This window comes from Moschus berezovskii, chromosome 27 (genome assembly GCF_049115385.1).
Source record: "Moschus berezovskii isolate FMDL1 chromosome 27, NW_MosBer_1.0, whole genome shotgun sequence".
NCBI lineage: Eukaryota > Metazoa > Chordata > Mammalia > Artiodactyla > Moschidae > Moschus > Moschus berezovskii.
The window spans coordinates 5,390,713-5,416,667 of NC_142486.1; the positions used below are offsets into that span (position 1 = coordinate 5,390,713).

The following is a 25,955-nucleotide window of genomic DNA, read 5'->3' on the forward strand; positions in this document are numbered from 1 at the left end:
CTCCACCTCTCATGTCAAAAATCCTCAATTTCAGGACTTCCAAGCCAGGGCCAGGCTCCTCACCACCTCTTCTGCGTGAGTCCAGGTTGGGTGCATGTGAGGCAGGTCTGGCCGCGCTTTGGACAGCCGTTAGTAGCGATTCCTGCCTCGAGGTCCGGGGGCAGGGCAGCCCAGTGGGAGGGATGAGCGCCGGGCACGTGTTAACTGGACGCCCCGCCTCGTTTTGCATTTACCAGACTTGACTGGGATCTTGACGTAAAGCCCGCAGACCTCTGTTAGGTCCCTGGGGGTGGGCGTCTATTTTGACAATGGACTTTAATTATGCCCTTTATAGCTTTTTTTTCCCCTCAAGTGAAATATTCAATCCAAAGTAATACATTGCATTTAATTGTCATGTCTCTTTAATCTCCTTTAGCCATTTACAAAGATCATCTCAAAATGCATCATAGACCTAAAAGTAAAATCTAAAACGTCTGTAAAACAGCTGGATGAAAACAGAAATTTGTGACCGTGGATTAGGCAAAGAGTTCTTAGGCAGAACACACAAAGAATGAACCATATAAGAAAAAAACTTGATAACTGAAGTTGAGCAAAATTTTTTTTTTTTTGAGCAAAATTTTTAAATTGCTCTTCAAACACTGTTAAGAAAATGAAAAGAGAAGCCACAGACTGGGAGAAAACATTTGTAAAACATGGGTGTGATCACTGGTATACAGAATATATAAAAATAATTCTTATTCAGAATAAGACACTTGAATTTTTAAAATGTGCAACAGATTTGAACTTCACCAAAGGAAGATATGGACAGCCATAAACATGTGAAAAGATGCTCAAATGACTATCCATTAGGGAAATGGAAATTAATGCTATAATGAGATACTATTAAACTTAATACAATAGCTAAAATAAAAACCTGACAATACAAAACGCTGACTCAGATATAGAGGAACTATAAATTTCACATTGTTGGTGGAAATGCATAAAATTAAATGCATATTTACCATATGAGCCAATAATCCCACTGTTAGCTGTTACCAAAGAAATATATGTCCACACAAATTCCTGTATACAAATATTTATAGCAGCTTTGTTCATAATAGTAAAAAAATTGAAAAAGGTAAATGTCTATCAACTGAAGAACTGATAAGCTAATTGATACATATCCATACAATGGAACATTCAGTTCAGTTCAGTTCAGTTCAGTCGCTCAGTCGTGTCCGACTCTCTGCAACCCTATGAATCACAGCATGCCAGGCCTCCCTTGAGTTCACTCAAACTCATGTCCACAGAGTCGGTGATGCCATCCAGCTCTCACTATCAAACTACTGATACATATGATAATATGCATAGATTGCAAAAGCATTATGCTAAGAGAAAAAAGCCAAATACATGACATTCTGGAAAAGACAAAACTATCAGTAGTACAAGAGAAGGAATGACAGCAAAGTCATGAAAGATCTTTTGGGGATGAAGGATATGTTTTATATCTTGATTGTAGGGGTGGTTCCACAATTGTATACCTCTGTCAAGACTCAACAAACCATACACCAAAAGGGGTGAATTGTACTAGAAGCAAATTATATCTCCATAAAGCTGAATTTTTTTAAACAGAATAGCAAAAATGAACAGAAACTGTGACTTCCCTGATCGTTCAGTGGTTAAGAATCCACCTGATAACGCAAGGGACCTGCGTTTGATCCCTGGTTAGGGAACTATAATCTCACAATCTCTGAAACAAAAAACAGACAAGGAAGAGCACACAGGCACATAGATGGTGAGAAACTGAACCTGAGAGGGGCTTTGCCTACAAGAAGCGAGGCGGCAGCAGCAGACAAGGTGACAGATTCATGTATAAAACTAAGTGTTAAGGGCACTGTTTTAAAAAATTGATGGTAATTCATAGAACTATATTTTACATCATTATCCCGCATACACATATATTCATGGAACAAACAAACGTCAAAGAGCAATACTTACTATATAGGAAAATGAAACGTAGTAAATCCCAATCATAATCTTATTAATACTTAAATACAATACACAAAGAATACCTATGAAAGTACAAAAACCCGAGTTCATAAAGATTGGATTTAATGTGATGGGTGTGCTTGCCTGTTCATCAGGTCATTCCAGTCAGGCACACATGAAGATAAGGCCACACGCATGTCAGGTGCGCAATTAAGCCTATTTCTTTTTTTTGTTTTTAATCGTGTCAAGATTGAAAATCCTAGTTCACACAAATAGGTAGATGTGAATGGTAATAATAGCAATATACTCTTTCTACTTAGCAGTGGAAATTCCTCTTTAATCTTAATCCAGAATGCTGATAAACTTAATGTCTTATAATAATTCCTCAGCGTGAATGACGAACTGAGCTGCAATATTTCATTCTCTTCTTCAGGCACCAAGTTTAACTCAATGATTGATTCTGGGGTTTGAAGAGCAAATGGATCTTTTATCCAGATATTTTCCTTTAATGATGCAAATTTCTCCTCTGGAAAGTAATGATGAAAGGTTTGAGACAAAGAAGTAAGATGTATTAATATCTCTGATTTTATTTCCTTTAAGCATTCTTCATTAATAATGTTCTCTTCAATGTGTTGCAACAATGTAGGGAACATATAGTAGCTAGGACGATTACTTTTAAGTCTAGTTTGCCACAACAATAACATCTTTTGGAATCCCTGAATGTGTTCAAGATACTGAAATATATCATTGTTTTTCCCTTGTAGTTTCAAACTTAATTCATTTAAAATGCCAAAAATATCACTTAAATATGCCAATTTTGTTACCCAAACCTCATCTTCAAAAATATTTGCCAAATTAGATTGCTTTTCAATGAGAAAAATGTAAATCTCATGCCTGAGTTCATATACTCTGCTCAATACGTTTCCTTGAGACAACCAACGAACTTCAGTATGAAACAGTAAGTGGGTATGGTTCTCTCCGATCTCTGAACAAAATATTTCAAGAAATCGGCTATTCAATGAGCTTCCTTTACTAAAATTAACAATTTTCACTGCATTTTTCAACACACCCATTAGGCTAGGCAGAATTTCTTTAGATACCAAAGCTTCTCGGTGAATAAAACAATGATTCCAAACAGCATTGTTGTGGGTGGCTTCTAACAATTTTTCAAGAAGTCTGCTATGCCTCCCAGTCATATTTGCTGCTCCATCACTTGAGATTCCTTTACAGTTTCTCCAGTTTAATTTATATTGACCAACAACACACTTTTCTAATTCAGTGAATACATCTAATCCGGTTACCTGTGAATTTAAATTTAAACAACACAACAGATCTTCTATAAAATCATCTTGCCACACATATCTGACGTATACCAAGAGTGTGGGACCACTTGCAGTATCAGTGCTCTCATCAAGTTGGATTGCAAAATCGATACCAGACTGTAGCCGTGTCATAAGCATTGCTTCTAAATGTTTTGCAATAGTACAGATTCGACGAGATATTGTATTATCGCTAAGAGGTATAGTTCTTAATTTGTCAGCTGATTTATCGTCAAAGATGGTACGTACCATATCCATACATGCTGGGAGAATAATTTTTTCAGCAGCTGTGTGAGCCATTTTCTCTTTTGCCACTCGATATGCCACTAAATATGATGATAACAAGGCTCTCTCATTCACAGTTGTGGAACGACTTAGAAATTGGGGTGATAACTCTATGTTACTTCTTTCTGTTGGAAAATGGTCTTCTTCATTGTCTTCCCCTTCCTCCTCCACTTTTACTAGCACTACGCCTTCCATCTCTTGGGTAGCCTGAAGAGACAAATCTGCAGCATTCCTGGATTCAGCAGTAATCGTTCAGGTTCAAAGAACTGGCTCTCTTAATCCAAACAGGGTCTGTCTGCAGGACTTTCCTTTTTGTTCTACATGTTTTATGAGCTCCGTTTTTGCTATCCTGCAGGGTTGAAAAATTTAATAGCAGTATTAAAAGGTAATGTTGTGTTGCTATGGGGCTAACACCTCATCTGTGAAGACAATTCATGAAATCCAATGTTGTGACATGTCAATGCTGAATAACTGTTATTCATGTGAGCTGTGTACCAGGCAGTTTCGGTACCTTGCATACACAGCTCATTTAATTCTCATGGAAATCTAATGAAGCACACAGTTATTATTCCCATTAAGAAGCTGAGAAAGATTAAATAATATGTCTAACAACATTGTGTAGTGGATCCAGTACTCAAACCCAAGTCTGAAGCTCAGGGTCCTAACTATGCTGCTACACTGCCATCTAGTCAGTCGTATCAAGTGATCGCCAAAGTTTGGTGTACAAGACCACCACTGGAGCAGACAGGAAAAAAATTAAAATGTTTATTTATTTTTAAAGAAGTATTGAAACCCATTAAGCTTTCCTGATAGTCATCTTACAGCAATTATATTTTCTGTCATCATTTGTTTTGCTGCTCTTCACCTTCCAACTATTATATTTTCTTTGTTCACTTTCTTTCAGTTTTAGTGATCTATCATCTGAAAAATCTTATTTCAGGTATTTTAAGATCAAGGAAAAGAAATCTTGGCGTTTGAGACAGAATCAAAGATTTAAAAGTGGGGAATGTGGAATAACACATTCCTAGAGGCCTTCCCTTCCAGTGAATCAAAATGAAGACTACAAGCAAGGGAAATGCAAAAGATACAGGCTGAGATCAGGACCTGGTCAGGCCTTCCTGGAGTGTTTCCCTGCTGACATTCTAGGCAAGAAGCAGTAGAAAGACTGGGCTTTATTTTGCATTTCTTGAAGTTGCCCTTATTTAACATAGTTACTTGCAACCAGGAGATATTTTTAAAAATATTTGTTTAAATGAATATAATGTTAACATTTTTTGCCCATTTGTACAATGTTCAACAAATTCATTATAGGCATGGCCTTTCAATACTTGGAAGGGGTTGTCATTTAGAAATTAAGAGATTCCTTTATAGTGTCAGGTTATTTACGAAATATCTGAGTAAGAATAGGAGGAATGTTACAGCAGCACAGGTTTAAAATAGAAAAATAAATTATGTGTCCATGTTATTTATATGTCTCCCACCACAGTGTGTAACCCATCTATTTCTCCAGCAAATATTAAGGTTTCATTGATTTGTTTACAATGCATTCTCCATAACTTTTTTATTGATTGCAAATGATCTGTTTAGCACAGGCCTGTGTAAGTGTTTTCTTTGGTCCTCTGCCACTTAACACTGTGTCTCAGTAACAGTGCCTTTGTTCATACTGGTGGTGCTTCAGGAAATGGAGATGGGGCATTAGGTTTGGTCAAGCTGGATTTTTCAGTTAATTTCCCTTTATCAATGAATGTCCTAGTTGGGTGGGCCCTTGGAGACAGTTTATTTTACTTAGGATCAATTCCAGACTTCCTGTTTGTCTAAGAGCATCCTGCAAATCGGTAGCAGAGAGAGGCTGGTGGTGACCAGTCTTCAAGTGACCCAACGCATTTTCACTGCAGCACCACAAACTCCCTTCACTACTCAACCCTCCAAGTCAAGCACATTTTCCTCCTACAATTGAAAACTTCACCTGGTGTTCTGTCAGAAATCACTCCTTTTAAAAAGCCTTCAGAAACGTCAGAAACTGAAAGGAAGAGGGTGAAGTGTATGTAATCTTTTCCTGCTGCACTCGAATCACTTTATTCACTAGGCGTCAAACATTCTTTAATCACCGCCATTCACGGTGGTGGTTTTGAGGGTGAGCGGATATCTGTAAACACGAGGCTTTACAAACTTGTCCGCTAAACAGCAAAACAAAACGTGGATCTTGGTAGCCTCTGGGGTCTTCCTCATTTTACATCTCGGGATCACCAGGAAAAAAATCCCTCACCAGAAGGAATGGAAATGGGTAAGCCCGGGAGCACAGAAATTAGAGTCATTGGTCCCCGACCCCTTGGGGGTGAAAACCAAGGACGAGGATGGGGCACGCAGGTTGCCGCCTCTCGGACCCATAGGTATCTCATCCCAATCCAGAAACCAAGGATCCGCGGCTCTCTCTGCAGGGAGACGGCGCTTCCTACGGCGGAGGCTGGGACCAAGGACGGGGACACGACCCTCCACCCCGTTCGGAGACTGGCGAGGTGCGCGGGATCGCGGAACACGGTCTCACACGTCCACCTGCGTCCCCGCCCCTCCGCCCCGGCCGGACCCGCGTCTCACCGTGAACCCCGGAGAAGCCCGGGGTGTTGGGACAGAAAAGGGAGGTGACTCTGGGGATCAAAGGGCAGTGGACCTGTCCCCAGTCCCTCCGTTCGCCAGAACCCAGCGTGTCACAAAAGCCGGAAGTGCCTCAACACCCGCCTTCCGGGTCTGCGCTGCGCTTTGGCGGGGGAGGGGGTGCGGCGGGTGGTCCTCGCTAGGAAAACCGGAGGACCCAATTCATGGTTCGGGCTTCGGTGATGTCTTTTCTAAGCTCAGCTTTTCCCGGCGGGGAAAACGGGGGTTAAGTTTCACTCGGTACTTCCTGTTCGGGAACTTCCACAGTTCTACTTTTTCTTATTGATGGCAGGTATCGTAATAATTCTAGGTATTATCGAACAATAATAGTGACTGTGTCTGTGTCTATGGCAGAGGAACTGAGGCAAAAATGTAGACAGAAGATCAAAGTGAAGTTAAGGATGAGTGGTGTCACAAAACCAAAGTGGTTGCTTCTCTGGGTACCCTGATTGGGTATTGCTGCTCGAATGGTCGTGTAGCAAAAGGTTGCCTGCCAGAGCAGTAAACAAAAGAAGGTGTGGCCAGCAAACCTGAGCCACAGCAGCCACCCCCAACTGTGCACTCTGAGGGGATTTGGGATGGACAAAAAGTTAAGGTGGCCGTGGAAAGTTAAGGTGCGTGTCAAAGTAATGATTTCAAAGAGCCCAGACTCCTGCATCTTCTCACATATAGAAAGACACTAAAATCATTAATGTGAGATGTCTGGTTTTAATTAACAATAGTCTTTTGATGGTGGCTCAGAGGTTAAAGCGTCTGCCTCCAATGCGGGAGACCCGGGTTCGATCCCTGGGTCGGGAAGATCCCCTGGAGAAGGAAACGGTAACCCACTCCAGTATTCTTGCCTGGAGAATCCCATGGACGGAGAAGCCTGGTAGGTTACAGTCCACGGGGTCGCATAGAGTCGGACACGACTGAGCGACTGAACGGAACCGAGTCTTTTGATGTTCTGGCTACCTGGTTTTTGTTGCAAAGTCCTACATAATCTGGCTTCTTCCTAACATCTTTAGAGCAGTCCCTCAGAGTCATCTGAGAGGCTGTTTTCCAGGCTTTAAGTTCCCAGTTTTGTCCATCAAATGAAACATAGATCTCAACTTTTAAGTTGTGCATTTTTTTCAGTCGATGGTATTTTCAAATATTTGTTCACTGGGGAGCAATTATTCTTTCCAATACTAAATATCATAAGATTCTGAGCTTGGCTAATGTATCCAGGGAGTTTTCTGAGTGATAATAGTGGAATTACAATTTGAGGCATTTTGGCTGTCAAATGCATTCACAGTAATTGCACCTTTTACTATTCACCTAAAAAAACTTTTTTATTTGGCTGCTCCAAATCTTAGTTGCAACTCTTGGGATCTTCAGTTGTGCCATCTGAACTCTTGGCTGTGGTATGTGAGATCTAGTTCCCTGACCAGGAATTGAACCCAGGTTCCCTGCATTGGGAGGGAGGAGTCTTAACCGCTGGACTGCTAGGGAAGTCCCTAAGTGCTTGTATTTTGTTAACACACATCCCATTATGAACCCTGTAACTGATAGGCCTGTGTAGAACACTGATTACCTTACCTTTCCCGACACCTAAGCCCCCTGCTCTTTATCCCATAAAAATCTCACGCCCCTCACCTACAGGAAGGTAGATCTGAGATTTGTTCTCCTATGTCCTCACTCGGCTGTCTTGTGAATAAACTCTGCTGCAAACCTCACTTTCTCAGTGTTTGACTTGTTGCCCATTGGGCAGACGACCTAGTTCTTACTAAGTTGTTAATGACAAGCAGGAAGTACTGTGTCATGTATTGTCTCAGGGATCTCAATAGGAACAACAGACATCAACAGGAGGTTTCTGTTCAACACACACAAAGTTTTCAACTGGAACTGTCCAACAAGCAGTTGACTAAGCAGTGCTTTATTTTTTTAAAAAACAGTGAATTTCCTATCTGTGATGCTGACTCCATTGTGACAAATACTGTAGGCTAGAAAGACAATGTCATAGAAAGAAGTTGTTTTAGATCCCTGAGATACTCAAGGAGGAAAGAAAGGGAAGGCATGTAAGTTTTCCAGAGGCTCATGTTGTTTGAAAAAACATGGAGACTGTTACACTTGGTTTTTCTTTTTAATCAGACATGTCAAACATCATTTCAGGGTAATACCTGATTTGTGAGCCTAAACAAAGGAAAAGTATCTAAAGTCCCTTTCAAATCACTGTTTATATTCTTCAGGAAACTTGCCAGTTCCTGGTGGACCTAGCTCAACTACAGGACATTACATTCCCCAAGAATCCAGGAGATCATAATGCCCTAGGGGCTTTTGTGCCAGCCCTGGGACTGCCTGTTCACATGCTCCTACTCTATCCATCCTTGATTCTGCACAGCCCTTTCCATCAGGAACACAACACTTTTCCAGTCTCTCCCACTCCAGCTTGCTCAGTGCCCCTACCTTCCCCCAAGAACCGTGTTATGTTTCAATCCTAGGATTTTCTGGGGTCTTCATATCAACGAAGCGCCTTCAACACTGGCTTTAATCAGCGTGGTTTGTACCCTTGAGCTAGTTCTCGACTGGCTGATTCATGGAAGTCGGACCACTAGGTTGGCCATTCGTCCTCATTCCTCATACCCACCCACCCTCAAGTGCAAGGGCCCCCACCCTGCGAAGAGTCTTGAGGGTTGGCTGCGCCTTCCCAAAGCCGGGTCGGCTGCGGTCACTATCGGTGTACTGGCTAGAGTGGCCAGTCAGGGTCAGTAGGAGGGTGAGATCGGCAGTAGGACATGTAAAAGCCTCGGTTTCTTCTGGCCCTCATCCGGGGCGCTCATCCGGGGCCCTCATCCGGGGCCCGCCCTGCCTCCACCGTCGGACTCCGCCTCCGGAAGTGCCAGCGAGAAGCGCAGCCTCCGAGCAGTCTAGAGCGACCCCCCCAACCCCTCGGGCGACTTCGAGAGCACGGGTGTCCGCGGCGTGATAGCCGCCCGGCCCTCCCCTCCCCCCTGGTGAGTCCCCGGAAGCCGCCCTGAGGTCGCGTTGGGTCGGCGCCTTGTTTAGCCTCCTGGGGAGGAGCAGGAGTCTCCTGGGCTCCGGTTGACGGCGGTTCCCGTCCCCAGAAGCGCGCAGGGCCGGGGTGCGACAACCCGTTTCTCTTAAGTCAACCCCGACGCACTGAGGGCCCGGCCATCAGGACCCAGTGACCGTGGCCTGCTGTGAGATGGGTTTCCGGGGCCCGCTTCGCCCTTTTGGGACCGTTTCTTGACAGAGCAGAGAAGTGGGAGGAGGGTAGCGCCGGGCGAGGCCTTCTGAGGGCAGGGCGTGAGGGCCCTTTCTGAGGGTGTGGAAGGGGGACTGGGCCGTGCCGCGTCCTTGGGTGTGAAGGACAACCAGTCTGACTTGTTTGAGTCGCCCTTCCCCGTTACAGCCCGGGTCGTGGGAAGAGGTCTGCCCACCTAGTCTTGAGTTATGAAGGGTCTCACCCCCAAAGTGGAATTTAGTCATCAGTCAGGGCTTCCTTTGTGGCTCAGCTGGTAAAGAATCCGCCTGCAATGCGGGAGACTTGGGTTCAGTCCCTGGGTTGGGAAGATCCCCTGGAGAAGGGAAAGGCTACCCACTCCAGTGTTCTGGCGTGGAGAATCCCATGGACTGTAGTTCATGGGGTCGCAAAGAGTCGGACACGACTGATAGACTTCTACTCCTTCATTCACTCAGGGCCATTCAGTAATTCGGAATGGGCTGGCAGAGTGTTTACCAAGTAATTCCTCAAGGCCTTGCTTTAAAAAAATAACGAGTAATAATGTATTTCTCTGGGTACACCCTTGATCCTTGAAAGAAGTTTGTAAATTTCAGGTATTTTGAATTTCCCCAGAAATCTCTACACTATTAAATTGTCTTGTCTTTATTTTAAAAAATTCCATAAGTTCAGAATTAGTGGAGTTCAAATAAACCTGCACACTTATGACATGGTTCTTAAATATCTGAAAATGAATGATGTACATTTTTTTTCTGCTATATATTTAGGTGGTTAATTGTTATTAACTATTTTCACTGTGTCTGCAGTGTGTAAGATACTTTGTTAAGTCATGAGGGTGTCAAATGATGGGCTATTTTAACTTGTTACAATAATTTCTCCTCATCTCACTCCGCAGTGATGGTCATTGTCCTCCAGAACAGGGATGGAGGAGATATCAGCCCAGGAAGCAGCAGAATCTCCAGTGGTCCAGTTTCAGTCCTTGGAGACCCACTCTGAGGGTCTGTCCCCAGAGCCTCAGTTCGTGCAGGACACCGACATGGAGCAGGGACTCACTGGGGGTAAGGCAGAGAGAACACTTCCATCCAGGAGAATGGGAGTGTAGAAGGGCTCCTGGGCCTCAGAGTCCCAGGGGCTTCAATGAGAGGATGGCCCCTAGAGGGAGGTCTAGAAGGGAGGGACAGATGTGGCTCAATTCAGTCCTGGTCGGGGACCCTCTGTGGAGGTCAGCCTGTCCTCCTCTAATAGGCAGAGTGGTCTTCACTCACTCTATTCAGGCTTTTTACTTCCATATAATTTTCACTTCATCCCAGTTGCCACGTTCAGAATAAGTTAGAAGAACTGCTGCTTTTGCCGCCCCTCCCAGCCCTTGTCTCGCTTTCACTTCCTCTTAGATTTGGAGCCTGTCCCTACCCCTGTTCGTTTAACTTAGTTTCTTCCCTCGACCTTTTGTGCTTTACCAGCTGCCATTATGTTGCAACTGCAGTATTTTTGACTGCTCTAATTTTGATCAAGAAAGCAACCATTTAATTCCTTAGTTGAGCCCAGGGCTTGGAGCAATGTATACATATCACATACAGACTGTAAAGTAACATTTTTATGTGTTAATAGAGATAGGTTGATCTGTCTTGTCTTCCCTTTGTTTTGTATGAAGTTTGTCTGAGTTTTACTTGTGGCCAACTGCAGTGCCTGAAATAATCTGTATGTCAGGAACACCAACTGAATGCCATGGTGTTTTGAGTGCTGTGGGGCATTGTGTGAGTGTAGAAAGGATTATGAGGAAACAGATGACCATTCCTTATTCTTGGGGGCTTTACACACTGGTTGCAGAGACGGAGCTCATTTTCAAAAGTTTACAGAGCAGTGTCTGGCAGAGGGTCAGAAATCTACTAAATAACCACGGCCTTGGATGAGTCACTGCAAACCTTTATGCTTGGCTTTGCCTATCTGCAAGACAGGTAACGGTGCTCACTTTTTTGACATGATTATTCATGTCATGACATGGGGATATAGTGCAATATGAGATTTCATAATAAAATCCTGAATCATGGGTCTAAACATGTGGAAGGAGGGCATGCAGATGTTGAGATGGTGCAGGACAAACTCAATATCCGATAAACATTTGTTGGTTTTACTGTAATGTCGACATGAAGAAGGGTCCCACTGACTCTCTTTTGTGAGGGCATCCTGGGAAGGGCTGCTCTCATTCTTGGCTCCTTTCTCCTCCCTCAGCTCCACCTGTTCACCAGGTGTCTTCTCTTCCCCACGAGGGAAGCCCAGGAGACCAGGCAGCTGCGCTCCTGACAGCCAGGTACCAGGTGAGCTGAGGAACCCTCTGCTTTTCCTCAGGGACTATTGCTGCTGATTGAGCGTGGCCCTTTTCCCCATCCCATCCATAAGCCTTTCCTGGAGATCTTTTTTTAATAGCAGATCCCAGGTTGGGTGCCTGTCATCCTCAGAGACCCGGACTTCACAGAAACCACTTTTCTGTCTCCCCAATACCACCAGTAAACACTGTTCCTTTATCCTTGGTGATGTCATGGGTGCTTATTAGATGTTAAAGGGTTGTGGAACCTATTCCCAAGATGCTCCTCTGTTTTCCCTCCTTTCCAATGTAAATGCACACTACAGACCCTCTGTGTCATCTTTGTTCTCTGGCCGCAATGCTGTGGTGGCCACTTTCGCCAGAGCAGCCAGGCTGTGTTATTTCAGGAATTTGTGACATTCGAGGATGTGGCTGTGCACCTTACTCGCGAGGAATGGGGATGCCTGGACCCTGTTCAGAGGGCTCTCTACAGAGAAGTGATGTTAGAGAATTATGGGAACCTGGTCTCACTGGGTAAGGATTGCCTTTCTTATTATTCAGTTTACCTATTAGGGTTTCTTTACTTCCTTGAGTAGGTGGCTCAAATTCCAGGTCTTAGAACCTCTTGAGTCCTCAATCTTTAAAGTCATCTCCTCTGGGAGTGGGTTTCCTTTGGGGATGTCAAGAGGAGACATTCTACTCCATATCCTCAGTTAATGTTTCCTGCTTTTGTGGGGCATCTGTTCCCTGTTACTAAAGGGAAACTTGCTGGTGCTTTGCAAGTTCTTAATTTTCCCTATGTTTCCCTTTTTTATGAGAGGGACTCTAGGGCCTCCCAACCCACAACCAGACGCTTTTCTTCCTGGTAATTCAGTGCCCCTGTATCTGAGAGTTTCCCATTTTTCTTGGAAGAAGAAATGCCTTTTTTTTTTTAAAGATAGGCTAAAATCTTCGTTGAGTAATCTCTCACCTCTTAAGATCCCTGAATTCATCTGCAAGCAGGCAGAATTTCAGAGGCTTGATCTCAAGGCATGACTCACTGCCAGTACATTTCAGTGAGTCACCTAGACAGTAATCCTTCACCCGAACAGTAACAGTCTCACATTTAGACCGAGTCTCTCCTTTGTCATTTGGATGGTGCAGTTGGCAGCTGAGATGAGGCAACTTGTAGTGCTCTAGAGAAGCCTCTGGGGGAGCTGCCAGCACCCGCCTTGGTGTGAACATTGCTCCTTTTCCTCTTTCTTTTTTGGCTGGTCTCTGCTACTCTTTTCTTTGTTATGTATGTACTTAATCACACTTTTTCTTTTCTTTCTCTTTTTTTTCTTTTTTGCTTTGCCTGTGCTGGTGGCATCCAGGGTATTGTTTTGTCTCCTTGATTAATTCTTGTCTGTGGGGAGGCAGCCTGACCGCTGGGAAGGTTTGTAGTGTGTTTTCCATTCCTGGCTCTTTGATCTTTGTAGGCATTCTTCTCCGCCTTCCCACCACCCGGATTCATAGTGTGAATTCCTGCCCGGCCCTGAGTCATACCCAGGCAAGTGCTTTCTCTGGAGAAACACTTGCCATCCTTTCAGCAGGGATCTCCAGGAGATGGCCCAGGTGTCGGCTTCCCATCGATAGTGCTCATCCCCGCTCGGAGACTCCTTTTCCACGACTGTGAGATCTTACACTTGATTGATGGAGTAGATGTTTCCCAGGAGGCTACCACTGTGTAAAATTGCAGCTCCTCAAATGACCTTAAATTTCCAAGGGCCACGGATGCCCTCCGTTGCAACCAGAATGTTGAATCTTGAATTTTGAGTTCATTCAGAAGCCATGGTTGGTGGTCATCGACTTGTGTTCTCAGAAACCACAGAATTCGCCTCCAGTGCTTCAGTTATGACCTTCCCATGTTATTTAGACTGTGGAACACATGCTGTGTGCCCCTCCTTTTTCCATAGTGAACACAAGCTGCCCCATCTATTGCCTCAATCTCCTGAGACCCCTGGGCCTTCCTCATGTTTAACGTTCTAGTCTTTTCCTTCCTTTAAATCCCTGTGACCCCTCCAGGGTCCTGTCTGTCTCCTTTATTCTTTACAGTGCTGTATAAATTGATGCATTTATATAATCTTCCCCGATCAAGTGTTCCTTAAAGGCTCTTCCTTGATGGAGGGGAAATGGGAGGGCAAAAGAATTCAGTTTATTTCAGGCTATTAAATCTAATGTATATTTAACAACTTGTAAATTATAAAGTGATATGTAATTGCAAATTGCTGTTAATTTTACCTAATAATTACATAATTTCCAACAGTTTACCTGTCTACTTTTTGAAGTAAAGCATCTTCTTAGTACTTCATTCAGCCTAGTAACACAGCTTCCTATTAGGCTGAATTTGATCCCATTTCCTCTGTCATCTCTGTACGTGCACAGGACACTTTGTACACTCACACATGCTGGGCACAATTACATACAAGAAACCCTACTACTCAGCTTGCTCTTTGACCAAGTGCCCAGCCTCTCCTTTGTAATTATTTTTGACAGTCTTTGGGAAGTCATTTTCATATTTGGGGGTTCAGCAAACTCCGCCTGTAGTTAGCTTAATGTTTGACATCGTAAAATAAGCACTTTATAACTCAGCCTCTGACTTAGCAGCTGTGGGTTCCAATTCATATCTTTTTCCCGTGACAGTACTTCTGAGCTGTATTTGTCACAGATATCAGAGCCTTGGTCTTTTGGTTAAGTGCTTCCACTACATAGTAATAAATATACAGAGTAGGAGCACAGTAGTAAAATAGCAGGCAAAAATTTTCATTACTTAATCTTAAAAAGAAGCATATACTATTGACAGTGAGTGAATTACTGGCTTGGGGGTCATGCCCAAAGGGAAGTTATCTGTGACTTAGTGGTGGAGATTAAGATCAGGAAAAAGACCTGGATTGTATTTCACATGGGGCAGTGTGGCAGATGCCCTCTTAGACGACAGCATTAGAAACCTGCTCACCAAAACTGCTGGGTGATGAGTGAGTTGGTAAATCAGGAATGTTTGGCACGTAGCCCTTCCTTTTTGAAGTCAGTGTCTTGAGGAGAGAAATGATTTTCTGTAGAATGTTTCTCACTGCCGCAGCTGTTTACTGATACTAGGTACTTTGTGTATCTCTCACTTAATCCTTACTGTAACTCTTTCAGCAGATATTATTATTCTGTTTTATACCTGAGGTGATTGCGGCTAAGAGAAGTTAAGTGATCCACTCAGGGTCAAAGCTAGGTTAGGGGCTTAGATCTGACTCTGAAGCCTATGCTTTTTCACTGTTTTATACCTTAGGACAGTCAGTTCAACCACATGTGCTGTTTTGTATATTTTTCTGGCTCAGTATTCTGATGATAATTTAAAATAGGCACAATAAATTGGACAGACAGGTTTGAGTTTACGCAGTTCGGGAGCAGAAAGGGCATGCATTCACGAAACAGTAAAATTGTTAAAGGATACATTCTATTGTAAATAGGTATCTACACAAGAATGTGTTGCTAAGGAGAGATTTTGTGTGTTTGTTAAGGATCAGGAAGAGAGGCGTGAAGCTTTCAGATGGCTAAAATCTTAGCACAACACTGGTACAGGCGACAAACAATAAGATGAATTTTAAATATTATATTTAAAGATCAGATGAAGGTAAAAATTAGAAAACTATCAAGGTTGCAGTTTAAAAAATCAAAATGTTTTAATAAAAATAATTTTAGATAGGAAAAATTTAAAGCAAATGCATATTTTTAAAGCATAGATTTTTTACTTAAATCTAGGAAAAAAGCATTCAGGCTAGTGGTAAGAAAACCTGCTTTAGTGCTTTCTGTGACTCTTACAGATTGGAAAGAATATTAACTGTGAGGTCCATTTACCTGTGATTGAGTAGATTATTTAAATGGATTATAATGATGAAAAATAATGTCTGCCTTCTGAGTTGTGCCAAGGATTAAATTAGTTTATGTATGTAAGTATGGGGCTTGTGGTAGTTACTTAAAATTTTTTTTTTTGAAAGGACAGTAAGAGAGAATGAGCTATGGATCAGATTTCTTAATACAAACAAATTTCAGGAGAGCGTTCAATTATTTCTTTATAATGGAATTTTCTCAAATTGAATATTGCTCAGACTGTGCCCAGTGGTTTGGATTTTTATTATAAAGAGATTTTCATTTCTTTGACACTAAATGTTCTCTTACATCCCTTTTAATTAAGAGTCATGATTCTCAATCTGTTGGATCCTGACTTTCCATGTATTGTTCTAATTACGGGTTCTCTGTTCTTTTTACTGTTTTCACCTTTTGCTTCATTGTCTCTATGTTGGGCTTCTGTTCTCTTTCTGTACATATTTAGAGGAAGGGATAGATATCATTCACAATCACTATTTTTTTACTAGCAGATTATTTAAAGGCCAGTTTCTGAAATAAGAGTGTCTGAGCCCTAGCCTCACTAGTTATCATGACCTTGGGTGAGTTACTTAACCTCTCTGAATCTTAGTTTTCCCCTTTGTAAAATTGGCACAGTAATCATTCCTATCTCATGGAGGTGTGATGAGTATTGACTGAGTGAAAGTTCATAAGGTTCTTGGAATGACACTTTGCACCTTCCAGAGCTTAGTGAATCTTAGCTTAATATTTTGATAATACAAGTGACTTTTAACTTTTAAGCCTATATGTTGAATCTTGTTTTCTTTTCTAAATTGCAGTCTTGTATCTCTCACTGCTAGGCATTCTGTCTTATACCTTCCTACATATTACCTTAAACACGTGTCTAAAATCAAACCCTTAATCCCACATGAAGACGATCTTTTTTATTGTGTGTATGTGATTAAGTGTAGATATAGAGTAAAGAGGGGCTTCCCTGGTGTCTCTAATGGTAAAGAATCTGCCCGCAATGCAGGAGACCTGGATTTGATCCCTGGGTCAGGAAGACCCCATGGAGAAGGAAATAGCAATCCACTCCAGTATTCTTGCCTGTAGAATTCCATGGACAGAGGAGCCCTGGTGGGCTACAGTCCATGGGGTCATAGAGTCAAACACAGCTAAGCAACTAAAGCTTTCACTTTTCATTTCAAAGAATAAGTAACAAAAATTAATTTTGATTATCAAATACTTAGAAATTTCTTAATAAATATCTACTAAAAGTTGCAAATTGTGTTATCAGAATTTTGAGCAGGGTAGTTGCTGCTTCATTTTTTTTTTAAACTTGAAAAAACTATTTGATTTGACATAGAGGATCTTAACTAAATTAATAAGAGTCCAGAAAGAGAATTGACTCTGTTTATGCCCAAGAGAATTCAGAAACACAGTAAATGCCTTTCTTATATCTGTTCTGGTCTCCCTGCTCATAGACTGTCACATGGAATCTCATAGGACAGCTATTGGTTTATCATAGTTTTCAGGCCCAGAGCCCTTTTTAAAACCTTGATTATCTGTTGACACTTAGGCACAAAATTAGCAGTCAGTGAGTAGCTCTTAAGTAAATGAGTCAAAAGAAGTGCATGATGCAATGTACATGGTCCCTGCTATCAAAGTTTATAAATCAAATAGGAATGATAATACCAAGAAACAGTTTTTAAAAGTCTATAAAACTCCATGATACAGAGATGTGTCCGGATAGGAGGGGGCTTCCAGGGTAGCTCAGCTGGTAAAGAATCTGCCTGTAATGAAGGAGACCCCAGTTTGATTCCTGGGTCAGGAAGTTCCCCTGGAGAAGGGATAGGCCACCCACTCCAGTATTCTTGCCTGGAGAATCCCCATGGACAGAGGAGCCTGGTGGGCTACAGTCCGTGGGGTCTCAAAGGGTCGGACACAACTGAGTGACTAAGCACAGCACAGCATAGGATAGGAACAAATAATATGTTCTGTAGACATTCAGTAAGTGAAGAGAAAGGCTTTTGGAGATGAGGGGCTTGAGTGAGACCTTGCATGTGTGCTACTGGAAGCTTTGTGGGCTGAGTACATGTGAAAACTGCCCCTTTGATACTGTAATAGTTCTCCCCTCAGAAGCAGACCGCCTCTTGCTTTTGCATTAAAAGAGATTAGATCTTAGCAGTCCATTATGCAAGCCAGAGAAAGACCATTTTATGTGAAAATGCACTTTTATTGCACTTTCCTCACTACATAATATTACAGTAAGTTGTTTCTGTCTCTGCAATTAGAGTGTAAGGTCCTTGAGGGGATGGACTGTATCTGCTTGGGCTCTTATTTCTTACATACTTTGCATATAGGATGCACCCCATAAACATTTGTTGAACAAGAGTATCAGCTCCTAAGGGGTAAGGATGTGTCATATTATTACTTGTTTCCTCATATGCCCTAAAATGAATTATTTCCTGAAATTGGTCCTTGCAGTATTTATTCAGTCTTCACTGATTTTGTTGCTACAGTTTAGCTCACCATACAACAGGTGCCTGAGAATTGACTTTTGTCTAGTCCAGCAGAGTTATATTTTGACGACCTCCATTTTGACCAGGTCTAATACTTATAGATCGGTTCTGATACAAAGCTTGATCTATAAGCAATAGGTAAAGAGTAAGAATGATAATTTCAGTGAAGACAGGTACACACTCATGCACAAATTCCCTGGTCTGAGTATGTTTAAATGAATATTTTTAACTGAGTATGTTTAAATGCTCCTTAGCTTGCCCCTTAGCATACCTCTTTCTAGAGCACAAACATGAATTCTGTGTTGAAGGTCTTTGGCTTTCTCACTCTCCAGGCCTTCCTAATGTCTTCTAAGAATTTTCTTTCTCTCTCCATTAACCACTAATTAAGAGAAAAATGTAGTATCTGGGGATAAAATGCCACATCCCATTTCCTTCTCTGTGAGCAGGATTTCCAATTTTCAAGCCTGATGGGATCTCCCAGCTGGAACAAGATCTACAAGTCTTTGATCTGGAAACTAAGAATAGAGAAGTCTTAAGAGATGACTGCTCAGGTGAGTAAGGCAGAATCAATCAGATGAACTAGTTGGGAAGTAGAGTCTAGTTGTTGAGCCAAGCTGTAGCTGCTTTGGAAGTCAGTGAAGAGCTCTGTCTGTATCCCTGAATAAAGAGCTCTTTCCTTTCCCCTTTTTTTTTGATGAACTCTTTCCAGTTATTTTGTCCCTTATTCATAAGATGTAGTAGGTCTCTATACAAGTTACTTGTCTATAATTCTGTTGAACTAGTTCCCTGTTATCTCTGTTGAGACACCTTAATTGGTTATCTCCTTACTCTGCTGAACCTGCCCTCTGTTTCTGTCACACCCTGAACCTCTTGGATCCTGCCTCACTGCTCCTATTCATGCCCGTACATCTGCTGTTGAGATTTTATGCTTGTGTTTCAAAGTAAAGAAAGTTCGCTTACCCTGGTAGACTGTAGATTATTTAGTTTTCTCCTCTAAGTTTTCTTTTTCTAAGCACAGGGTACAGATTATATTTGCATTTTCTATTTATATATTGAATCAGATGGAGAGACCAGAGAAGAGAACAAGCTGTTGATTCCTAAGCAGAAAATTCCAGAAGAAGTACATTCATACAAAGTGAGAGTAGGAAGATTCAAAAAGGATATTGCCCAAGTTCCTGAGACTAGAGAAGTGTATAAGCCTGAGGACAGATTAGAAAGGCTTCAGGAAATCCTAAGAAAATTTCTCTTCCTGGAGCGAGAGTTTAGGCAAATAACAATAAGTAAGAAAACCTTCACCAGTGAGAAGAACAATGAATGTAATGAACTTGAAAAAAGCTTCAGTCTGGACTCTACTGTTGATGCAGATCAGAGAGCTCTTAGAATACAGAATGTTGACGACATTGATAAATACGATGTGAGCCTCAACCAGGATTCAGCTGGTAAACAGGAACAAATAAATCTAACGCAGGATTTTCACAGTAATGATTATAAGGACAGTTTAATGGAACTCTCCCACCTTAGTAACTGTGAGAGCATTCCTGCCACTGAGAAATCTTATAAATGTGACGCATGTGAGAAAATCTTCCATCAGAGCTCAGCCCTTTCTAGACATCAGAGAATTCACACTAGAGAGAAACCCTACAAATGTAAAGAATGTGAAAAATCTTTCAGTCAGAGTTCAAGTCTTAGTCGACATAAAAGAATACACACTAGAGAAAAACCCTATAAATGTGAAGCATCTGATAAATCCTGTGAGGCATCTGACAGATCTTGTAATCAGAGCTCAGACGTACTTCAGCACAAGAGGGTTCACACTAGAGCAAAATCTTTCAAATGTGGCAGTTGTGAAAGGGTCTTCAGTCGCAGTGGCCACCTCACGCAACATCAGAGAGTCCATCGAGAGACGCCTTGTAGGTGTACCGTGTGTGGCAGCGATTTCTGTCACACCTCGCACCAAGCTGGACATCAGAAGGGCCATGATGAGGAGAAGCCCTATGAGTACGGTAACTGTGGGCCGCCCTTTGTTAAGCATCCGGGCATTCGTCCCAGGGAAAAGCCGCACACGTGCAGGGAGTGTGGCAAGGACTTCAGGCTGAGCTCGCACCTTGTCCAGCATCAGAGAGTTCACGCGGGGAAACCCCACGAGTCCGGTGAGAGCGGGAAGGCGTTCGGCCACGCCGCGTGCCTTGTGGAGCGCCACAGAGCTCACAGGAAGGAGAAATCCCATGAGTGTAATGACTACGAGCGTAATTTCAGCCACAGCTCAGATCTTGTCCTGCACCAGGAAGTCCTCGCCAGAGAAGAAGCCTTTGATTGTGATGCATGGGAGCAGAGCCTCAGTCAGAGGGCGCACCTTGTCCGCCATCAAGGAAGTCATACCAAAGAGAAGCCTTATGAATGTAATGAACATGGGGAGGCATTTAATCAAGTTCAGGCCTCATTCAACATGTGAGAAGTCACACCAGCAAGCCGTCACGTGTGTCCTGAATGTGGTAAAGCCTTCAGTCCAGCTCAGCCTTCATTCAGCGTGGAGAAATTGATACCAGAGAGAAACCCGAATGTGACAAGCATTGGAAAGTTATCAGTGTTGCACTCTTGACACCTGCAAACCCATACCAATGAGAAAACCTACAAATACACTGAATGTGACAGATGCTTCACGCTGTTTTCCTACCTTAGTATCCTTGGAGAACTCATACTGGAATAAAATTCCATTGCTGTAATGAATGTGAAAAAGCCTTCAGTCAAAGAAACTACCTTGTTGAGCATCAAATTCATTTCATGCCGAATACCTATGAATGTAATGTGTATGTGTGGGAGGATTCAGCCATATTTCCAGCCTTCATTCAGCAGGAAAGAATCCATACCCAAGGGAAGTCCTTTGGGTTTAGGAAATGTGACCAGTCTTTCAGTAGGAGTTCAAGTCTTTTTTCATCATTAGAATGTCCACACCAGACTGGAGTCTGATATAATGCAAGTGGAAGTATTTAGCACCATATTTCAGGCTTTATTCAATATCAAAATATTGAAGGGAAAACTTATTATTTGTGTATAAAATAGTTAATACATAGTCCCAGTCTTTTTCATTGCAGAAGAGTCTAGTCAGAGGAGTGACTTGGTGAATGCAGTGCTGTTTTCTCATGGCATTCTTTTATTTAATAGGTGTTGTAAGTAGGTATGTATACTTTATTTATGGAACTCAAGCTATTTTTATTTTAATGTGGCCTATAAACATTTTTATTTTTCCTGAAATTGGTTTTTATTGTCCAATAAATGCTTCCCTGATATATTAATACACCAACGTTAAAACAATAACTTCTGGAAAGTTTCTCTCATTTAGCTTTTTCTACTGTTCTCAGCCAAAGTTCTCTCCAAAACAGACTCTTAGGCCTGCTCTTTTCCAATGATCCTATTCCTTTCCAGCCACAGCATTTGGGTTCCTGTCGGTTTCTCCATTCTCTTAAGCACCTTCAATGATGGTTTCCTAGTTTTAAGCTTTAAGCCAGTGGTATGCCATCTCTGCTTACTTTTTGGATGTCTTCTTTCCTAAGCAAAATATCTTTAAAAGAAATGGGTTTTCACACTCTTGTCTGTTCATGAGTATGAAGGATTCTGTTTCCCCTGAGTCTGTGGCAAGAACCTAAACATGTTCAAAAAGTGATGCCCAAGTTCTTAGCTGTGTTAGCATTCACTGCCTTCTGAGAGAGATGAGAAAGACATTCAGTTCAGTTCAGTTCAGTCGCTCAGTCGTGTCCGACTCTTTGCAACCCCATGAATCACAGCACGCCAGGCCTCCCTGTCCCTCACCAACTCCCGGAGTTCACTCAAACTCATGTCCATCGAGCTGGTGATGCCATCCAGCCATCTCATTCTCTGTCGTCCCTGTCTCCTCCCATCCCCAATCCCTCCCAGCATCAGAGTCTTTTCCAGTGAGTCAACTCATCACATGAGGTGGCCAAAGGATTGGAGTTTCAGTTTTAGCATCAGTCCTTCCAATGAACACCCAGGATTGATCTCTAGAAGGAGAAAGACATTAGAAGCTGACAATACTGGTGGTAGCCTAGCTATATTTGGTGTCTATTCTAAATGTCTAAGTTCAGGATGATTTATGTCCATTAAAGGCCAGCAGAATACTCAAGTCTGCCTTCGATCGGGCAAAATATAAAGAACGTATGTTAAGAGATCAGAGAAAAAATAAAAAAAGAGATCAGAGATCTTCATAAAGGAACACTACCTTCCATCAGATATTGCGTATTTTTTTGTGGTATCTGGAGAGAGTATTTCAAGAATGGCAGAAAAGCCTGTAAACATTTAACTGTTACAGTTGCTTCATTATCTGTTTGGAATTGTTTACATATATATATATTTTGTATTTTACAAGCGTCTGCAGGCCATATAAAAACTTTTTTTTTTTTTTTGATTGATGAAACTGATCACAGACGTTGGCTCCACAGATCAGGGTCAGTGTCATAACACCTAGCAAGAGTTCATGATTTTTCAGATGATGTCAAAGTATTTGATTGTATTTTCCCATCTTAAGCATCATAACATTTTGTGAATAAGGCAAGTGTTATTTAAAACTCTAGTTGTTGTTCCAGCGATTGAGTTCACCTGTTAAAATACTTACTAGGGATCCTCAACAAGTAATACAAAAATGCATTGCTTACTTTGTAAGCCTCTTCTGCCTAATAAGCTTTAGGGTAGTTCTACCGCAGTATTTTACCTTTTAGCCATCAGCAAGCATAGGATCTCATCTGGACAAGGTAGGGACCTAAATGAATTGATCTAAATGTAAAAGCATATGAAAAAAAATGCATGTTTTTTTTCTTTCCTATCTATGAACATGTGTACCCTACTAATAGAGACCACCAGTAGTCACCTCTGGTGATTATGAAACAGCAGGTTGAGTAATCTCTAAATAGCAGGAAATGTAAAAATCACATGTTATGCGTTTGGTTTAGGAATGTGCTTTTTGTACTTCCACTTGAATAAAGGTGTGTTTGATACTCTTGAGAATCTGTTTCAAATAAAATTTGAAGTCCTCAGCCCATAGTACTTGGGAATCTTAGAATCACCTTCCTGTCTGCAACTCAGTTCCTTCCAGAAAGCTGACTCACAGCAGGAGTAGGTCACTCCTTCCTGCAGGTACAGTGATTGGTCCTCTACAGAACTCTGGAATAAAGTCTGAGTGTTTACACCTTTAAAGGGTTACTTGACTGGGATGTTGTTGGCACATGAAGTAAATGGGTTGAGTAGAGCTAGGCAGAATGTGTTTTTTCAATAAAACTTTTCAAAAAATGAGAAACCAGATCAGCACAACATTGTAAATCAACTATACTTCAATAAAAAAATTATTTTAAAATGAGAAAATAATCCTTGAGGACAAGAAACTTGTCCATTTAAGCTTGCTGATATTTAATTGGTCCAATATAATATGTGTTCTTAGTCTTTTTAGTCTTGAAGACGGGGAAGGAAGAGAAGAAATCTAATAGTTGCAACACCTAATTTTGTCTCTTCACCTGCTTGTGTACACATCTATGTATATATGCACATCTTTGAACAATCCTCCCAACTCTTTAAGGGAACAAACAGTTTAAGAGACTGTTAACTAACCCTAACCCTAATTTTTTATGGCGTGTAGAGAGGTTGAAGAACCTATAGGATCACACAGCAAGTTAATGGCTCAAAGTCGGGGATATTTGACTCTAAAGCTTTCCATCATCTTGATGTTGGTGTCTGACATATCACAGAACTCGGAGAAGAGACATTTTCTTTGATAGCTCATCATTCTCTGTTACGTAATTGACTCACCATCAGTTTTCAGCTGATCCTAAATGCTCCCAGAGCTCTCCAGGAAGCTGGGAGAAAATACCCCAGTGTCTTCTGGAAGCTAGGTAGAACCATCCCCTTCCCACCCATCCCCAATCATTAAAGCAGGTTTAGATGGTTTTGACAATGTCAGTCAGGCCATGGGTTAGATCTCCCAAATTCCCATCTCCTGCTAAGACATCCCCACTGCTATCATTAGGTTCATATTTAAACTTCTTTGTGCCCCAAATGCAGTTGCTTTTTTCTGCTAACTAGAACTTACTGATGGATACATATCCTTACCAAAGTTTGTTACCACCTCTGGTTATATTCAACGGTGGAGCAAAGTGGGTGGGCAATGGGAACATCCAAGTTTAAGTCCTAGGTTTTTGGCTTGAGCAAGAGTAGATAGACTGGAAAGATGGAGAGCACTGAGTGTTTTAAGGCAAAAGTATGTCAAAAGTCCTGCAGCGGAACAAGTGTGGCATTTTCAAGGCGGTAATGAGTTCTTCGGAGAATGCCTCATCCTAGGAAATATCACCTGGGTAACTGAGATTTTAAGAATGAAGTTCAAAGGAAGCCCCTCGCGTGTTATCTCAGAAACTGGAATTTCTCACATTCAAAAATTTAACCTGGTATATCCTTTCATTCATTCAGTCATATAGTTGCCAGACAGTATGTTTAATGCCAGCCAATGGAAGCAGTTAACCTAATCAAATGAATTAACCCATTGAGTAAAAAAGATTAGCCAAAGCAATGAGTTTGGAATTAGGCATACCTGTGTTTGAACTTTATTAGCTATGACTTTAGACATTTTCCCTAGCCTTCCAGTTTGGGCTGTACATACAATGTGGTGAATGATAGCATGAACATTAAATGAGATAATGTAAAAGCTACTGGTCGTATAGTAAGTGCCTAAAAGTTATTAGGGCAAATAATAATATCAAAACCACCATATTAGAGTAGAAATACTTAGCATAAAATCTAAAAACGAGGGAATGAATGAGCAAGTATTTACCAGTGCAGGACTAGCATTGTCCAGGGAGGGACACCCTGAGTTTCAGTTCAGCTCAGTCGCTGAGTCGTGTCCGACTCTGCGACCCATGGACTGCAGCATGCCAGGCTTTCCTGTCCATCACCAACTCCTGGAGCTTACTCAAACTCATGTCCATTGAATCGGTGATGCCATCCAACCATCTCATCCTCTGTTGTCCCCTTCTCCCACCTTCAATCTTTTCCAGCATCAGGGTCTTTTCTAGTGAGTCACTTCGCATCAGGTGGCCAAAGTATTGGAGTTTCAGCTTTAGCATCAGTCCTTCCAATGAATTATCAGGACTGATTTCCTTTAGGATGGACTGTTGGATCTCCTTGCTGTCCAAGGGACTCTCAAGAGTCTTCTCCAACACCACAGTTCCAAAGCATCAATTCTTCAGCGCTCAGCTTCAGAGAACTTAAATACTAGAGGAATCATTAGGCACTGTGGGCTGTGTGTGGTAGGAGATGCCTTCTAACGGGCAATTCCTGCTTTAGTCTGCAAACAGTGATCAGTGATGTGTCTCTAACATTTGTATCATGGCATTATGTCTTACACTTCTTTCAAGATTTGAGTGCATGAAGGAGCCAGTGTTAAATCTGTCGATTAAAAAGATGTACAAACATGAGTTGCGAGTTAAGTTTTATTTGGAACAAAATGCTGATTGCAGCCCGGGAGATAGCACCTCAGATAGCTCTGAGAGACTGCTCCAAAGCAGCAGTGGCGGTAGGTCAATATATAAGATTTTGGTGAAGGGTGTGTGTGTGTGTGTGTTAGTCGCTCAGTCGTGTCTGACTCTGCGACCCCACAGATTGGGGTCCCCCAGGCTCCTCTGTCCATGGGATTTTCCAGGCAAGAAGACGAGTGAGTTGCCATTCCCTTCTCCAGGGGGATTTCAATGCAATGGTGAAGGGGGAGTTCAGTGCAGTGATGAAGGAGTTCAACGCAATGAAGGGGGAGTTCAGTGCAATGAAGCACTCATTTTATA

The 25,955-nt window shown here is 42.0% G+C and overlaps 2 protein-coding genes and 1 non-coding gene across 8 annotated transcripts; 2 read left to right on the forward strand and 1 right to left on the reverse strand.

Moving 5' to 3' along the window:
• Nucleotides 1–400: 400 nt before the first annotated feature.
• Nucleotides 401–6,293, reverse strand: ZBED8L (ZBED8 like). Its single transcript, XR_016036595.1, has 3 exons — nucleotides 6,168–6,293; nucleotides 3,537–3,921; nucleotides 401–2,494 (listed from the first exon to the last, which is right to left on the reverse strand). It is a non-coding gene; the product is annotated as a ZBED8 like (transcript).
• Nucleotides 5,736–6,510, forward strand: LOC148773615 (uncharacterized). The gene is made up of 2 exons (XM_088833005.1): nucleotides 5,736–5,856; nucleotides 6,011–6,510. The coding sequence occupies exons 1-2, from the start codon at nucleotides 5,847–5,849 to the stop codon at nucleotides 6,508–6,510; spliced, it is 510 nt and encodes a 169-aa protein (XP_088689131.1). The 5' UTR covers nucleotides 5,736–5,846.
• A 2,573-nt stretch (nucleotides 6,511–9,083) lies between these two features.
• ZNF655 (zinc finger protein 655) lies at nucleotides 9,084–25,595 on the forward strand. Of its 6 annotated transcripts, none has more exons than XM_055410224.2 (6): nucleotides 9,084–9,199; nucleotides 10,343–10,505; nucleotides 11,677–11,762; nucleotides 12,157–12,283; nucleotides 18,573–18,677; nucleotides 19,188–25,595. In XM_055410224.2, exons 2-6 carry the CDS (start codon nucleotides 10,370–10,372, stop codon nucleotides 20,576–20,578), a joined length of 1,845 nt encoding a protein of 614 aa, XP_055266199.2. In that variant the 5' UTR covers nucleotides 9,084–9,199; nucleotides 10,343–10,369; the 3' UTR covers nucleotides 20,579–25,595. The 6 variants fall into 6 exon arrangements, with proteins under 6 accessions (XP_055266199.2, XP_088689118.1, XP_088689117.1 ...); XM_055410225.2 differs by lacking the exon at nucleotides 9,084–9,199 and adding an exon at nucleotides 9,207–9,327; XM_055410223.2 differs by lacking the exon at nucleotides 9,084–9,199 and adding an exon at nucleotides 9,213–9,406.
• The last annotated feature ends 360 nt before the right edge of the window (nucleotides 25,596–25,955 follow it).

Excerpts from the sequence above, each read along its gene's own strand:
- ZNF655 (XM_055410224.2), top strand. The coding sequence starts at position 10,370 with ATGGAGGAGATATCAGCCCAGGAAGCAGCAGAATCTCCAGTGGTCCAG. Across the intron at positions 10,506-11,676 it reads GGAGCAGGGACTCACTGGGG|CTCCACCTGTTCACCAGGTG; the intron begins GTAAGGCAGAGA and ends CTCCTCCCTCAG. Across the intron at positions 18,678-19,187 it reads CTTAAGAGATGACTGCTCAG|ATGGAGAGACCAGAGAAGAG; the intron begins GTGAGTAAGGCA and ends ATATTGAATCAG.